Genomic DNA, 18,349 nt, shown 5'->3' on the forward strand with positions numbered 1-18,349 from the left:
GCAATGAAAATGTCAATTTCATGCTTCTATAGCTTTAAAAAGAACCGAGGAACAGTAGAATCAAGCACTGGAAATAGTCACCAGGGAGAAAAATCCAGTAAATAGTATGTGCATGTGGAGAGGACATATACAGTCACAGAAATCCTCCCTCCTCACAAGAGTAAGAAGTATGTGCATGTGGAGAGGATAGAAAGCTCCTCCTTGCCAGCCTTTAGAGGTGAAGCATTTCAAAAGTATGATGCCTATTAACGCCAGGCTGATATCCAAAGGGAGCCCAAGAAGAGTCTAGGGCAGAAGCCTGGTAAAAAGCCTAGCCTCCTCTCCCTTCCTGGCATCTGGAGGTAATGGTGGGGTGGGGGAAAGGGAGAGCAAGAGTGGGGGACTGGGCTTCTCATAATAGAACTGCTCTTGGACATTGCTGATGGTGCCCAATACTCTTATAGCTGTACCTCTATGGGGCCCGCATGCATGGGGTGTGCCCCCTGGGGATCACCGAGGAATATTCGGGGGGGGGGGCACAGCTGGGCCTGGGACAGCCGTCATGGGGGGCAGGGAGGGAGTCCCACCCTGTTCCACTCCTGGCCACAGCCCCAGTTGCCAGTCCCCCCACCAGGGGTCCCAGCTGCAGCCGGTGTTTGGCTGTTGGCCTGTGCCTGGCATCCCGGCTGCAAACCCACGCCCAGGGCTCCGCTCCTGGCCCCGCACTCAGGATCCTGGCTGCCCCCAACTGTAGCCCCAGCATTAGCCCCCTTACCCCTGTCTGCATCCCCTGTACTGGGGAGCAGTGGAGGGGCGCGGACAGAGATAAGAGGGGCACAAGGTAAAAAGCTTGGGGACCACTGCTCTAGCTAGTATGTTTAGTGTTTGGGCTAGTAGGTATCTGGTTTATTATCTAAGACTTGACACAATATAAACTAGTGTTCTCTGTGGAATTGCTATGCCATGGAATAACAGTTCTGATGTTTGAGCTGAAAATAATCAATTTCATTTTGATGTAAAACCAGTAACTTTCTTATAGGATTGTTATTTCTGTCTTATCCTGTTAGGTGTAAGAATTTGTCTATATCTTACTGGAATTCCTATTGGATGCTGCCCTCTGATGTTTGTGGAATGAACTGCTTTTGGGAAGCTGCTTTTAGGTAGGCTCTAATATTAAATAGAAACTTATTACTGGCAGCTAGTATCGTTGGTTATATAACAAACTGGCAAATTAAGCACACTTTAAAAATTACTTCAGATGTATTTTCTTGTGCTCATAGTGCAACTGTCTTCATAAACTGGACTTGTATGCCCCTTAATGACACTTTGTGCGTTATCAGTTATCCTGAGAAATTAAATATCAAGAAGAAATCCAAAGAATATTTAACTAATTTTCTTTATTGTATTTGTTTTCTTTTTATTACTACTTATTTAGGAATTATTAACAGGCTTACAAATCCTTGCCATGTAAATATCAAAAACAAAAGAATAATTGTTAAAACAGTGAGCTTTTGTTTCAAAAGACATGTAGGAATATAGTCATTAGCTCTCTATTTAACAGGGTGTTATGATATTACAAAATGAGCATCATTACAACACTGACATCATTTCTAGTGATTTTATTAAATTGAGTAAAATCTCTATTTACTCATATGTAACAGACCAGGCATGTCTATCAAATGCTGATATTCAACATTATCTTTTTCTTCTAGCCATTCTTCTAGCCTAACATAATGAAAAACTATTTGTGGGTCACCATTTTTAACAAACTGATAAGATTTGTTGCAGTGAGCTGTAAACCTGCAGATTAATTCAGTAGAGAGAGAACAAGTACACATTTTTTCAATTACTCATTTCCAGTGATCAGATTTATTATTTGAAACCAGGAGTTCTAATTAACTTTTTTTCCCTAGGATCTCATGACTAGCTGAGAGCACTAGCCAAACAATTCTGAGCTTACTACTTTACAGCATGCCATAAGTAACCTGAAACAATAGTTGTACAGTACGTTGAAGTGTTGGCATGACCTCAAAGTTTCATCTTTAATGAGTAGTTTACACACATTACAGCTGTAATGTAAATTTGTTTTCAAATGATGCAAATAGTTCATTCTGAGAAGTAACATTACACGTCTGGCATGCTTCAGAACTACTTGACAAAGACGCGGTCCCCAAGCAACACAGTGCTTTTCAGTGTACATCTAATACGGCAAGTTACTTCTGTTAAAATCTGATCAGGTCCTCTTTAAAGATATCTTTGTGCAGTATATCTGACTATCTCTGAGGACCCCTTTCTAACCAGCATGGCAATCCATCACCACAGACAACTGGGTACTGGAAATAATGCATTCAGGCTATATGATACCATTCATTTATCCATCCCTCTTCAGGGACCCCTCTCACAAACACCTTCTACGGAAAGAAGTAAACCACCTCCTACATCTGGGCACTGTGGAACAGGTACTATCACAGCACAAAGGGAAGGGTTTTTACTCCCACTCCTTCTTAACTCAGAAGAAGAAGAACAGAGGATGAAGTCCTATTTTATACCTCAGAAAACTCAACAACTTCACAAGGGTCCAACAGTTCAGGATGGTCACATTAGCAACAATAATACCAGTGCTGGAACAGTGGGACTGGTTTTTGGCCCTTGACCTCCAAGATGCCTTTTTTCATGGAACCATACATTCTGTTCACAGGAGGTTCCTCATGTTTATTCTGGGGACAGAACATTATTAATACATGGTTCTGCTCTTTGGCCTTTCGACAGCCCCTCAGGTGTTTTCCAAAGTGTTCGTGCAGTGGTGGCACACCTCCGCAAATAGGGAGTGACAATTTTTCCCTATGTAGACAATTGCCTGTTAGAAGCACCCACCCGGGTAGATGCCATAGACACTATCAACATGACAATCATCCTTTTTTTGCAGCTGGGACTACAACTCAGCGTACAAAAATCAACATTGATACCCATGCGGAAACTGGACTTCATTGGGGTGGATATCGATGCTCTAGAGGCCGAAGCATCATTACCACTGACAGGATTCCTCACTATAGTCAATTGGATTTCCACCATACTGAACAGCCCACAGGTATCTGCATGGATCTGTGTCCAACTATTAGGCCAGATGACAGCAACCACATTCATGGTACGACCAGTGTTCCCTCCTAATTTTTCCCACCCGTGTGTGGAATGAACTTTTTTATGTGCACCAATATGGAGGTGATGTGTGACACATCACCTTCATATCGGTGCACATAACAAAATTAATGTGGTGGGGGTGGGGCCGAGGGGTTTGGAGTGTGGGAGGGGGCTCAGGGCTGGGGCAGAGGGTTGGGCTGCAGGGGTGTGAGAGCTCTGGCTGGGGGTGGGGGGCTCAGGGCTGGAGCAGAGGGTTGGAGTTGGGGACGGCGCCAGCTGGGGGTGTGGGCTCGGGTGGAGCTGCCGATGACGGGTTTGGGGTGGAGATGGGGGCTACGGTGGGCGTGAGAACTCCCCCCAGCAGCACCTGGGCTTGTGGGGAGAGGCACCTCTCCCCGCCGTGGCAGCTCCGGGGCTGGAGCTACGGGATAGGCGCCCCTACCCTGGCCCCCGCAGGTCCAGACAGGGTTGGGTTCAGGGAGGGCCTCCCTGCAAAGGGGCCGGGCCACCCCGGCCGGGGCCAGGCTGCCCTGGCTGTGGCAGGTTGGGGCTGGGTTGGCTAGGTTGGGGCTGGGGCGTCCTCCGGCGGGTTCCCTGAGCACCTGTGCAACACTAAATAGGCTGCTGCGTGGCCGCGCACCTTACAGGGAACTCTAGGGTATGACACGAGCATCTTCATGTATGCTTCCTTCAGGACTGGCTAAGAACAGTCTACATACCACACAAACACAGCCTAAACAAGTGCCTCGTAATGCTGCACAAAGACAAAGACTCGCCATACTGGTGAACGCAGCCCAACAATGTGTGCGTGGGAGTCCCTTTCACACAGACTCCACCTTCAGTGATTCTCACAACCAATGCCCCTTGATAGGCTGGGGAGCCCATATACAACACTAAACAATTCAGAGCTGGTGGTCTCCTACCAAGACGCTGTTACACATAAATCTCCTGGAACTGTGTGTATTTTGCAGTGCGTGCTTGCACTTCCTGCCATTGATCGGGAACAAGACTATATGGGTAATGACGGACAACATTGCCTGCATGATTTATATAAACTGAAAGCGAGGGGAAAGGTCACACACCCTATGCACCGAAGTCATGAAACTATGGAACTGGTGTATCTGACACAGTGTCAAAATGTCAGCTTCATATCTCCCAGTATGTCAAAACACCACAGCGGATACATTGAGCAGGGAATTCTGGCAGGACCAGAAGAGAGAGCTAAACAACACAGTTGTGCAGAGCATATTCAAACATTGATGTCACCCATCCATAGACTTCTTCGCAGGCTCCCATAACTGCAAATGCCTGCAATTCTGCTCAGGAGCAGAGTTGGGTTCCCATTCCTTGGGTGATGCCTTTCTTTTCAAATGGGATACGCTTCTGCTGTATGTGTTTCCACCAATCCCCTTGCCATTGAGGGTAGTATACAAAATAAGAGACAAGATCAGAGTCATCCTTATAGCGCTCACGTCGCCCAGACAAACTTGGAAATCGTACCTATTGAGGATGGTGGTATGTGCACTGTACACTCTTGCTGAATCTTCTCTTGCAAAATGCTGGGCAGGTTTACCATCCAAACCTGGAGAGAATTCACCTGAGAACGTGGCTTCTACATGGTTCCAGCCTGACAAACTGACCTGCTCTGCATAGGTAAAAGACATATTAGTAAACAATAGGAGGACAACCACACGGAATACTTACCTGCATAAATGGAAGAGATTTGCCATCTAATGCCAAAACAAATGAGCCCGACCTGTTACCTCCCCTTTACCAATGATTTGAGAATACGTTCTAGAACTAAAGAACTCCAGCCTATTCCTTAGCTTGCTTAGAGTACACCTTACCACTATTACTGCTTTTCACCACAAGGTGGACAGGATATCGATATTTGTCAATCCTACCACCAAACACTTTCTTAGGGGTATCAGAAACCTTTACCCTGAAATACAAGTACCTACCCCACCTTGGGACTTGAACTTGGTACTACGACTGCCTTACCTGGGCCCCACTCAAACTATTAGCAACATGCTGTCTAACACATTTGTCAGTCGCATTCTTAGTGGCTATCACGTCCACCTGATGAGTGGGAGAGTTAGGAGCCCTCATGGCGCACCCACCACATACCATCTTTTTCAAAGATAAGGTCACCTTAAGATTTCACCCTGAATTTTTACCTAAAGTACCCTCCTCTTTTCACTTGAACCAACCAATCCATCTTCTCTAAACCTCATGGGAGCAAACAGGACTCAATATTACACCCCCTGGACATCAGACACACACTAGCGTTTTACCTTGAGATAACCAAGACCTTCGGAAAGTCAGAGACTTTTTATTTCAACTTCAGAATGATCTAAAGGTTCCACCATTTCCAAGCAGAGACTGTCCAAATGGATTTCTGGATGCATCAGAACCCACTCTACCAGGTCATTATCAACCTCAGTAGTTTTTCTCAACTATATCCTATCATGAACCTATGTGAAGTGGTCACCTGGGCATCCACATACATGTTTACAAAACACTGTACGATAGATCAGAGCTCAAGATCGGATGCACTGGTAGAACTTACTATACTATCATCAAGTATCAGGGTTCATCTGAAGAAGTGGAGTTTTACCCACGAAAGCTTATGCCCAAATAAATCTGTTAGTTTTAAGGTGCCACCAGACTCCTTGTTGTGTTTATACTATCAGTTACCAATGCAACTCTGAAGCCCCTTCCATCCACCGAGGGGCACTGCTCGACAGTCACCTGAAATGGAGCACCCACAGAGACACTCCTTGAAGAGAAGGTTACTCACCCTGTGCAGTAACTGAAGGTCTTCAAGATGGTGTCCTGTGGGTGCTCTATTACCCACCCTTTCCCCCCTCTATTTCGGAGTTTAATCTATGGACTTGGTGGTGGTGAAGGAACTGAAGGGGGGGTCTGAGACCGGGAGAGTGCATGCAGTGACCCGGACAAGCACTGCTGCTGAAATTCTCTGATCAAAGGCACAGTGAAGCACCCTCAGGGACACCATCTCGAAGAATCTGTTACCTCACAGGGTGAGTAATTTTTTTTCTGGTTTTAATTCCAACACTTGTAAGCTTTGAAAACCCTCCCAGCAGTTGTCAGTCAGCAAGCTTAGAGTGTCTCTTACTATCTGCCTCTTCCCTTCAACAGAGGACCTCCTTTGTTAAGACCCAATGTCACAGCAATCATTCTTGGCCACAGAGGGCTGGATAGGACTTTATTCAAATCTTGTTAACGTAATGTCTATATCATAGAGCTCATTCTAGAGCAACACAACACATTTCTCCCCAAAGCCTGCTGTCTTGAAGTGTCTTAAGACTGGACACAGGTTTTTATTTATATTTGACCGAAAATTTCTGCCCCAAATCAGGGGAGAAAATTAGACCTGAGATCGAAAGATAAGGGAATGAGAGGGAGGAGGGAAAGGAGACAAAGTGGGGGTAGGAAGGGAAAAGGAGAGAACATCTCTTCTGTTTGGTAGGAATTAATGAAAGGTTTCTAAAAAGTTAGATTAAATCTTTTCAAATTTGTCTGTGGTGTCATCTCTGAAACATTACCTGTTCTTTAGCTGCTAGATTAGGTGAGTTGCTGTGACAAGCTTCCATCCCTGGGGGCAATGTGCTCTTTCATCTAAGCAAGTTGTTTGGTTGTAAGCAATTATAGAGAACCAAGCTTTCTGGGAGTTGGAGAGTTTCCAGGATGATGGGATATATCCCAAAATGCAGGTCTGGGAAGTAATTTTTAATCCTATTAATCCTCCAATCTACTTTTAGTCAAATGGATTATGTTTTGGGATAGTCCCAAAACATGTGACCCAGTGTGGCTGGATCCAAGTTTTGTAGCTGTGTCAAGTTCATTTACATGGGCACTGGGCTAATCCAGTTTTCTTTATTAGAAAACATTTATAATAGTGAAACTTTTGTGTACTTGATTAATTGAACATCAAAACTTATAACCACAGAGACACTCTCCATCTCTGAACCATAAATATTCTGCAAACATGTAAAACTTCTATACTAGTCAGATTCCTGATTTGTTGCCACTTAGATCTGTATAGTGCAAAGGCATTATACGAGACTATGTTCTCTTGTGGGAGAGGGTAGGAAGTTGAGGAACATTACAATTTTGGATTTGTGTTCTAAAAATATTGTTTCACATCTGTTGATTAAAAGTGTAGCCAATTGCTTGACAACCCTTGTGTTAATTATTAAGAATGTTTGAGGCCAGTTAACTATGTTTAACCAAACGTATTGCCTAAAGACAAAACAGTACAATACAAAGAGGAGACGTACATATCCTCCTTCTGGGAAGCAATTCTTCTCTCTGTGTATTCACCGTACTCAGAAGGTGTGCTTCAAAGATACATCCTCGCTCATATTGTGGGTTGTTCATATTGTGGTTGTTTACAGGCTAAAAGCCTCATATGTTAAAGTTTTAAATTTAACCCACTAGTTTGTGCCCGCGTTCTCCTTCATATCTCCCTGTATTTTCTCTATCTTGTTTTAAAACTACATTCCAAGTGTTGTTGAACCATGAAAGTACTCCCTAATTGTTGCAGGTACTGGTCCATGAAAGTACTCCTCCAACTTGTATCCGGGCAAAACATTAATATATTTTTGGTTCGATAAGTTTCTTATTTTCTAATGCCAAAGCTCACTTAGCATAGGTGACCAGAATTCTAGAAAGACATAGGCCAATTCAGGCCATGTAACTTCTAGAAATATATATATATATATATATATATATATATATATATACACACACAATATATTACATCAATACTACATGTCTAATGAATATTAATATATCTGTGGTGTGAATAATACATATTGACGTATACAATAGCTCAGCATATATTGGTCAACATTGTATTTGGTACATTCTTATTCATGCATCTTGGCGTAGACATATTTCCTATATTCAAATGCCAAAGCTGACTTCATCTTTGCAAAGTGTTGTGGGGTACTTGACATGGATGAACAGACTTATGGAAAGAACATATGTATTCAATTAACATAACATCCGAACACCCCTATATATAATGTACTACTTTCTTTGCTCTGTCCATGCAGGTCATTGTGGTTCTCTAGCAGACGAGTAGAGTGTCTGTGGTACAGAACTTGCTAAATGACAGCCCAAACCATCCATATGAACCTTTATCCATCAAGGGACTAGTGTTGTTCTTACTTTCTGGACCAGTGACATTCAAGTATTTGATACAAAGTGATACAGTTTCAACAGGAGAGGATAAAAGAGACCCACACCAGAATATACCTGGTGGTTAGGTCAGTCACTCACCTGGGAGAGGGGAGACCTGAGTTCAAGTCCCTGAACTAGATCAGGGATTCACATCTGGGTCTCTCACATTCCAGGTAAGTGCCCTGGATATTGGGTATAAAAGAGTGGGTAAAGGGAATGGCACCACTGGTTCTGTGAATAGTGCCTAAATCCCCTTTTGAATGTAGCTTGAAAGCAATGTTTGTTTTGATAATGTCAAAATGGTTCAGTTAGATATTTTGGAAATGCTTTCTTTTTTCAGCTAAAGCAATTTGAAAATTGACAGACATTCATGGAAACGTTTCTCTCTCCAAATCTGCAGATTTCAGGGAAAAGTTTCCTCTGAAATATTTCATCCAGCTTCATTCCAGAGTTGCTGGATGTTATCACCCCTTGAATCTTATCATAAGAACTCCCTCTTGTTGAGAGAAAAGCATGGTCCACACCCAGTTATTAAGTTTGTTTAACTTTAAAGTTTTATTGGTGAACATTTTAGGATTTAGAAGATTTTATCACCACTTTAATTAAGCAAAAAGCATGATTAAAGTGGAGTAGGACAGGGTAGTGATCAGTTGTTTTAAAGGATAGAAGTTCACCAGTTTCTTTTAATTCTTTTTTTATTATGAGTAAAATTTTATTTCATTTTATAGGACTTGGAACTGTACATATTAATGTGTTTTTGCCTGATTGTAAAAAGTTAACATATTTGCAAAACAGCTTTTGATAACTTGAAGACAGCTTTGTGCATAACTGTCTTTAATTAAATACATGTCTTAATGGCATACATTGGATTAAAGATTATGTACTAAAGATCATATTATTTTTCATTTTGAAATGTAGCTCTCATTTTTGGAGGATTGGTGAGAATGGATAATACGGTAGACAGATTCTTTGTGTTTTCCTCTATTTATTGCTGACAAACTTCATTAAAACAATTGGATTTATGCATCTAAAATATATTTCTAATGCTATTTTAACATGTATGTAATTTCAGTAACAGCTACAAGTAGTTATGTGCTGGGGCAGGAGGATGGATAGGAGGAGGAGCTAGGGGAGCAACTGACACTTGTGGAGGTGGGGTGGGAACAGGATCCAAGCTGGGAAGGAGCATCCTGACAGTTGCTATTTCTGTTCCTCATCAGCTGGTGCTTGGTGCCTTGTGCTCTCCACAGGCTGGTGCACGTGTTCCTGACCCTCTGGTGGGCTGGGTGACTCTTCCAGAACCCACAATTGCTGGAAGGCAGGGAGAGGAGAACCGTTCATACCTTCTCCCCAGGGGGCTGGCCTGATCCCGTGCACTGTGATGGCTGTTTAAGCCCGTTCTCCAGGTCCTGCTCTGGCCTCTGCAAGATAATGTGTTGGAAAAAACATACATCAGCTCCCCCAGTAGGTATTTGTCCTATCCCTCCAGTTCTGCTGTCCATCTTTATGAGATCACAAATGGGAAGGGATCAGGTCTGTATGGTGGAATGAGGGTTGCAGGGGGTGCTCAGTCGTGAATGGGAGATGCTTTACACATGTCTAATGAAATATGGCTTTTAGATAAAGTTTGAGACCCCTGAGAGATCCTTTAATCAGATGTTATGTATGGTCTCAAACACTATGGTGTGATATATACAGTGAATTTTGATTTGCTGTTGTGGAATCAGTAGTTTAGTTGTCTTCACAGGGCCTCTAGATACTTTTCACCTCAGTTCACATTTAATGTTGCATACTGTCCTCTGTTGGTTAGCTAGTAAGAATAGGTTTGGTAGTCAAAAGTTTAAATTTTTAAAAAAATAGTTTCTTGGTCAAATAATTATTTGTGAATGATTAAAATTTATCCCTGAGCAGTGTTTTGGCTTTTTCTTTCGTTACTCTAGGGGGAGGAAGGGAAACTTGGGTGGGGGAATAAGAAGTTAAATTTGAGTTAAGGTTTCTGGACTACATATCCCACTAATGCAAACCATAAAGAGCATTCAGTTAAGCAGCTAAGTCTTTCAACACCCCATCTACATTCTACTCAGCAGTTTTTTTCATAATATCAATTACCTCCCTTCCACCACCCATAATTCATATGCCTCTGCTCTCTTCTTAAACAGCATGCAGCCTTAACTCTGGCCAGAAATGTAATACATGAGTGCGCTTGCTTATATGGATTTGAATTATGTAATTTATATGAAAAAAAGTTACTACAAAATTCAGAAAAATGTCTTAAAACAGACGATCCATTCACAGAACTTTGTAAAGCGTTGCAGAAAAACATCTCACAGCCACCATTTGCAATGTAACATATCTAATTTACTTAGATCAATACAAAACCAGATGAAGAACTATTCTGAATGTTATTTATGAAAGTCTTCCACCAGTCCTCTGTTATGAGGGCACTTGTGGCTCCATAGTTAAGGTTGAGTTGAGGGTTTTTTTGCACTTAGTGCAGGGATTCAACTACTTGGTTTATATATGAAAAATAGACCGTCTTTTCCCACAAATTGCACCACTTTTTGACAGGAGAAAGAATTTTCTGAGATTTTGTATGTGAATTAATTTGAATTAATTGTGGGGAAAAAAGGGGGGGGTATTGTGTCAATTTTTGTTGTTCTGAATGATCTCAACAATGGAATAGTTCACTCTTCAAATTTCCTGTGTAGTTAAAACTCATGGAAATCTTATGCACAGGTTAAATTTTGAAGCAATTTGTGCGTAGGATTAATAATAATTCTTTGCTGTTGATTCATAACTGAAGGTTTCTTTCCTAGAATGGTGTGACACAGATACTCTTCACAAAGGATCCTCGGTTCTTTGCAAACAGCTCTCACTTCAGACCTGACAAACTCACTCCTCCAAACATGTCTTACTTTTTATGGATAAATATCCTTTAACATGTAAGATATCAATAGAAAGCTCACAACTTGTCAAAACTAATAATCATTGTGAGATGTATGTACACATAATATTTAAGGGATAATGTATTTATATTGAAAGTATGTTTTATGCACTTGGAGTAGAAATTAGTCACCAGGCGGTAATGTGTCTCTATGATGACCCATTCAAACAAAAGGGAGTTGTCACCCCTTCCTGATCCGTTGGTGAGGTAATGAATGCATGGTTCTATTGTCTACCCTTGCCACAATCCATGGAAAACTATCAGAGACCGAGACAACAACAAACAATCAAAACCACTTAAAGGTAGAAAAGAAATGCTACCACAGGGCAGGGGTTCACCTTTTTGATTAGAAACAAAAGACTGTTTTCAGTATAACAGAGACTAGGGAGAGGCACTCTAGATCCATTCACTGAGGAAAATCCCAGGTACAAAGGGAAGCGTTCTTGCATGTTTGTATTCTGGTTCTTGAGAAACCAGTGATCTTGGAACTTTGGGGTGGGGAAGATGGAAGTCTACTAAGATAGGAAGGGTAACTCTTTGTGTAGAGCCAACTTTGCATTTTTATGATTTTGTTTTGTATTGCAACCATTTGTTTCCACCACTATCTTCTTCCCAGTTAAATTTCTGTGTGGCTTACAGGAGCAGTGGTTTAAGGTAAAATTGGTAAACAGGGTACAGTATACCTCTCTGAGAATAGTCAGTGTCGGGGGCTGGATGTCACATGGGAACAATTCAAAGGGATTTGTAGATTGGGGTGCACCTTATTGTTAGCTTGCAAGGTGAAGGAAAGGCTGACATAAGTCTAGAGGAGAGCTCTTGAGTGACTGAAGGGTTGACAGGTCAGAGAGCTGACACCCAGCTACAATAAGAGAGACTTCCTCTCACTAGAGGCAGGGGGTAACAAGGTGACTCTCAGTCCTGGATATCCCAAGAACCATCACACACAGGTTGAATAATGTTCTTCAGAATTCTATTATACTGCCCTGTAGTGGTATCAAGTGGGGGGAGGGGGTGGTAAAATCTAATTTGTCATTAAATTAAATTGATTGATTTTGGCACCATAAACACAATTTTGTGTTAATCATATGATTATTGCATTGCTTAACTACATAGTGGTGATAAGGTTGTTTGGGTGCCTTAACTGCATTTCCCTAAGGTAATCCAAACATATTAAACTAAGTTTAACCTTAATTCTGAATTTCCTTCATTGCGGATAATTACAACATCCATGTAATTTTTTTTAACCTTACTTTTACATACTCCCAACTTTAACTCCATCTAAACAGTTAATTATTAAAACACATAACCTCTAATGACCAATAAATATAGTCAGAGCTGCACATTGGTTATGCAGGATGTGGATGGAGATGCACAGGCTATGGATGATGGAAGGGAGGTAGCTGAAATTGAGAAAAGGATGTGCTGAGTGGGGAATAGGTGGACTGTTGAATGACTTAACTTGAAGTTGACCATATTTTTTCTATATTAGTTTTCCAGTTTATATAAATAAGAATATATCTGTTATCTATCTCCTTAATTGCCATCCTCTGCTCTGCTCCTCTGAATCCAAATCCCTACAACCCTGTTTCTCCTCCTGGTCTCTGGGGAGATGCATTCTTTCCCCCATGTCACGTACTTCCCTGCCATATTCAGCTTTTAAACTCTTATATATATTGATACTTAACAGTTGAATGGTGTAGGGGAGCATGGTGAAGAGTAAGGATTTGGATGGACAGAAACACATTGAGGAGCAGGGCTGTAGGGTCATGGTTCAACATGAAAGCAATTTGGGGATGGGGGAACCTGAGGGGGTGTTGGAAGTAGGTGCATGGGCCGGCCAATAGTAGCTGTTCAGTAAGGTGTGGAGTGCTGAGTGGAAGTTGGGAGAGCTAGAGCTGGAAGAGGTCTGGTTGGAGAGGATCTGTGCTTTGAACCACTTGTGGCCAGTCAGGGTTTCTCTCTGCTTCCACCACTTCTCTCCTGCAATATTACTTCAGTTCAAGCCCCTTCTCCCTATAATTCTGCTTCCCTTGCATTTCACCCCTATATGCTCTGTCTAGTTTCATATTATGGAATCTTCTCTAGAGATGTAGATGTCCTTTCTTTTATTATAAAAATACTATTTTTAGGCACTCCTAAATCAAGCTTACCAGATTAGGAAATGCCAATGTTAATTCTATCTGCTTGTATATATGCATTATGTTTATTATATGCTTGCTTTTCTTGTTTAATCCAGCTCACAGTGAATGGGGTGTGCAGCATTTATTTCAAAGTAACTTACAAGAACAGAAAAAAGCTGTACCCAGTATAACTGCTTAAGTCATCCAGAAATTTTCATCTGTGGAAAATTGTTTTTAAATGACTTATAAATATTTACCCTCGTTCAGTCTTTGGAACCTTGCCTCATTTACTGCACATTATCTAGACTCTGCATTAAATTAGGTAGGATCCCGTGAGAAAGGAATATAATGAGCATATAACTAAGAACTTCATTGTAAAATAGATGCATAAGATTTAAGGTTGCTCTCTCAACCTTAATTGTGGCATTTTTGACTTCATGACGTAACTCTGTAACCGTATTCTGTTAATGTAATTATTTTGATGGAATTACTCAGTAGGTGAATTTATAATGAAGGATAGTAATGCAAAGTTTTTCCAATAATGTGGATATTTCCTTTTGTGAGTGTTGCTAACATTTTGTATCTGTATTGCTGTGTAATTTTGTGGATATGAAGCTAGATCCAACTAAACTTTGATCTAGACAAAATGTAACTCAGTTCCATTTTTTCTGTCCTGTTCCAAGTTATCTTTTGTTAAAGATATCCCATTTTTACTTCCTAACTTCAGTTTAGAGCAAGAATGTTTTGTTAATCAGATTATGCACTTAAGAAGACCATAACTTTTTATATCTGTTCTTGGAAAATGCCAATTTAATTTTTACTATTTTTCATTAGATATGATTTTATGAAAACTCAGCCTGCTGAGAAGATGCACCTAGCAGTGGTTGCCTGTGGTGAAAGGCTGGAGGAGACTGTTACTATGTTGAAATCAGCCATTATTTTCAGCATCCAACCTCTACAGTTTCATATTTTTGCAGAGGGCCAACTGCACAACAGCTTCAAAGGCATAGTAAGTATCCAAGTCATGCACTGAATCAGTTTGTAGCTTAGTGGAAGTATGTGTGGCTTTCTCTTAGACATCTGCTACTGGGTATTATTCTGTTAGATGTAGTTGCAATGATTCAGGTGTGTGTAACATTATGAAGTCCTTATATTCTCTGTTGGTCAGACCATTGCACTACACTTCAGGCCCACTTCACTGCTTCCATCAGTGAGCACACTTGGTCACTTTTTTCCTTCCCCCGCCCCCCCAGCATTTTTTCCAGCTGTGTGTCTCCTGCCCACTTCACCCCCAGAGGGGTGGGGTGGGAAAGGCAGCACGGGTAGTGTTCCAGAGCCCAGTCTTGGATGTGGGATTTAGGGATCCTTCCTTGCCAAGCACTAATCCAGTTGTGCATTTAGCACTGGGGAAAAAAACTTGTGTAAAAACTGTCCTGCAGCATACTGGATTATTGCAATCTGACAGGCTTCCTTTTTAGTGTTTCTCAACAAGCTTTGCACAGAAACAGTAGTGCTGTTCAAATTTTTATTACTGGTTCTGTTCCCTGTTTCCACTGTAGGGCTACTGAAGGATGGCTATCAGAGTTTATGTAAAAGTTTATGTAAAAAGTGTCCTCGGAATGGGAGGGGATCCATAACAGGTACTGTGGCAGATTATTTCTTTGCAACAGTGCTTTCTCCTCAACCTCAGGCCAAGGGTTACCCTCTGTTTCATTGGGGTTGCTTATGGCTCCTCTCTAACCCTAATCATCATTGTGGCTCCAAGCTCAAGTTTCATTGATCTGACCTGTTAGTCTCTGGTTCAATCTCTGGTTCTGTCCTTCAGTGATACATTTTCAACTGTTTTGGACTCTAAGTCCAGTTCCCCTCTGGGACCCACACTTTTCCCCCTGCATGGATGCCCCTCTGCAGGTCTCCTGCCAGGCGTTTAGAAGAACCAACTTATTTTGTTTTGGTAGCAACACACAACCACATTTAAGAAGTCTGTGGTACAGAATTACTGGTCTTTCTAAGATACTTTTCCCTATTCCCCAATTTCTTCCAAATTTATTTCCCTTAACCCCTCCATGTCTTCATCTGCCAAGTCTTTTTTTTTTTTCTTCAGTGTAAACCTATCTTTCGTGCCCTGTCAACCCCTGCATCCTGGTCACAAAGATCATCATGGGAGAAGAGTGTGGAAGGCTCCAAAGAGGAGGTGGTGTAGGTCTCCTAACAGAGCCTCCTTCAAAGAGAAATTGGTCACTTCAGACAGACTGTTCTGGAGAACTCAGTTCCCAGGGGGAGTACCTCTGAGGCTCCAACCTTCTCTAGTACCAGGAGTTCAAGACTTCTAGTTCTTCAAAAAACCAGTGCCAGACGTACCTTGGTACTGAAACCGACCAAGGTACTGCCTAAGCAAGATTGCTCTAGTAGAGACCCCAAACACTGTGCTTCAGGAAGATCAGTGCTACCTACTGATTCCTCAATGTTGGTACCCAAACTGGTATCCCAGAAGTCAGTGTCCGCGGTACCAGTGTCATCCAAGAGATGTGTACCACTGAAACAGTCAGTGTTGGTACCAGGGATACTGTCTTCTAAAATGGGACCACTGAAGCAGTCAGCTCTCTCGTTACCGATGCCGACCACAGCAGAGCCTCGATTTTCTTCAGTTCATGTACACCTGATACCACAGGAATTTAGCTACTCCAGAACTTTTTAATTTCAGACAATGCAGTGTCTCCTTTGTTAATGGGTACCACATGACTATCAACACCAAAATCTATTGTGTCACCAAAGCCTTATCTTTCCCTTGTATTTCGTGAGGTTCTGGAACCAATCGGACCGGACAGACAGCTGTCTTCACCTTCGCTGTCCACCTTGCCCCTGGACTAGGTTGAAGGTAATTCCTCAGTTCTCTCATCTTAGTACAGGGATATTTCCCAAACTATCTTCCTTGAGAGAGAAATTCCAAGAATTTTTGTGTCCCTTTTTACTTGCGTAACCAATGTTGGATGTGCCCCCCGCCCCGCCTTTTAGCCCACATCAGTTTCTGTCCTGGGTCTCATGGGCTGCCTGTCTCTAGCAGTTCTTCTGACCTGCTAGCTCTTCCTAGGGAAATCATGGATGGAACATTCTCCTGCTCCATCACTCCCTCCTCAACAGCCCCAAACTCAGGAGGAGTCTGTCGAGGAGGAAGAGGCTAAGGGGGTGACACCACAGACTAATATTTCATTGCCAGCGTGTGAGGCTGTAATGTCTCCCCCCACCTTCAATTGCAGATAATTTCAGGCAGTTTCTGGAACTGATTAAACGGATTGCTGACTCATTATGCATTCCGTCAGAGGAGGTCCAGAAGACACAACATAAGAAACTTGTGGACCTTCTACAAACTACAGCCTCTGAGTGGCTCTACCAGTGAATAAAGCCTTACTGGATTCTCCCACCACAGCACCTACGTGCAAAATGGCTGATTAGAAGTCCTATATCCTGTTGAAAAATTCAGAATTTTTCTTCTGCTACCCTCCACCAAATTCTTTAGTTGTGAGGCTATCAATGAGTGTGGAAGACATCATGTGAAGTCTACATCTTATGTTAAAGACCAAACTACTCTTCCACAACCCTGCAATTTTGGATTGCAAATTACCACACCCTAATGGCAAAGTACAACTACACCAAACTATGATAAATTCAACAATTTTATTGAACACCTTCCTTTGGAATATCATGAGTAGTTCAAGGCTGTCATAGCTGAGGGTCAGTTCTTAGGAAGAACCTTGCTGCAAGCCTCCCTAGATGCATTGAACAGTGTGGCCTATTCCATCTTTACTGCTGTTGTCATGCATAGAGCATGACTACAGCTGTCTGGTTTTCCTAGGGAGATCCAAAATACTGTTGAAGGCCTCCCTTTTGATGGACTTAAGCTATTCATCATGTTCATGGATGACTCTCTCTTGTAGTTTGAAAGATTCCACAGCCGCACTCAGGTCCCTTGATATATATATATATATATATATATATATATATATGCCTGAAAACAGGAAAATTTAGCAGGTTGCAAACAGCATAGAGATCTCACTTGGTTCAGTTCCCCAGTTATCACAGGCTTTCTGAACCACCTAAAAAGTGACAGAGATTTGAGAAGAAACTGCCTACCATGACTGCTGCTGTCGCCCGGCTGATCTCTATATCAGATATCAATTTTGATGATTTGGCTGAGGGTCTGAGGCAGCGACACCTCAGGAATCTTCAGCTGCACCATCCCACCCACCTCCCTCCCTTTGGGGACCATCTCTCCCACTTTTGACATGCATGGGAACAAATTACAACTGACAAATGGGTTTTGTAGGCTATAACATTTGGCTGTTCCATTCATTTTACCTCCATCCCTTTAACCCCCTACCCCACCACTCCTTTCCCATACCTTTACAGGGACCCCTCTCATGAAAGCTTACGGAGACAGGAAGTTATCTCTCTTGTATCCATGGGGGCCATGGAAACAATTCCAGTCCAGCACTGGGGGAAGAGATTCTATTCCAACTATTTTTTTGTCCCCAAAAGAGCATGAGATGGGGACCGATATAAGAGCTCAGATTCCTAAGCACCTTTGTGAAATCACAGAAATTCAGGATGGTGATGCTTACAGCTATAATTCCATCATTATGTTCCAAAGATTGGTTCGCTGCTGTCAACCTTCAGGGCACGTATTTTCACATTGCAGTTCATCCACCTCACAAGGAATTGCTGTGTTTTACAGTTGATCAGGATCACTTCCAGCGTAGAGTGTTTCCCTTCAGCCTCTCCTCTGTCCCAAGTGTATTCTCAAAGACCATGGCAGTGGTAGCCTCTCACCTATGTTGACTTTGAATAATCATCTTCCCCTGCCTCCACCCCTGGCTATGTGACAAAGTTCTCTCTGCAGTAGTGGCAGCAACGTCCCCGTTCCACAGGTTAGGACTTCAACTCAATATCAAAAAGTACA

General features: G+C 42.2%; 1 protein-coding gene across 2 annotated transcripts in view; it reads left to right on the forward strand.

The window, feature by feature from the left end:
• GXYLT1 (glucoside xylosyltransferase 1) overlaps nt 1–18,349 on the forward strand; it is a 75,904-nt gene that overhangs the window by 20,366 nt on the left and 37,189 nt on the right. The window contains exons 2-3 of one of the 2 annotated variants that reach the window (XM_084632828.1): nt 1,047–1,139; nt 14,227–14,401. In XM_084632828.1, coding sequence (XP_084488954.1) covers nt 1,047–1,139; nt 14,227–14,401 — 268 coding nt within the window. The remainder of the gene's footprint in view (nt 1–1,046; nt 1,140–14,226; nt 14,402–18,349) is intronic. The other variant, XM_084632829.1, reaches the window with a different exon arrangement.

The sequence above is a fragment of the Lepidochelys olivacea genome, assembly GCF_965140295.1.
Source record: "Lepidochelys olivacea isolate rLepOli2 genome assembly, chromosome: 1".
NCBI lineage: Eukaryota > Metazoa > Chordata > Testudines > Cheloniidae > Lepidochelys > Lepidochelys olivacea.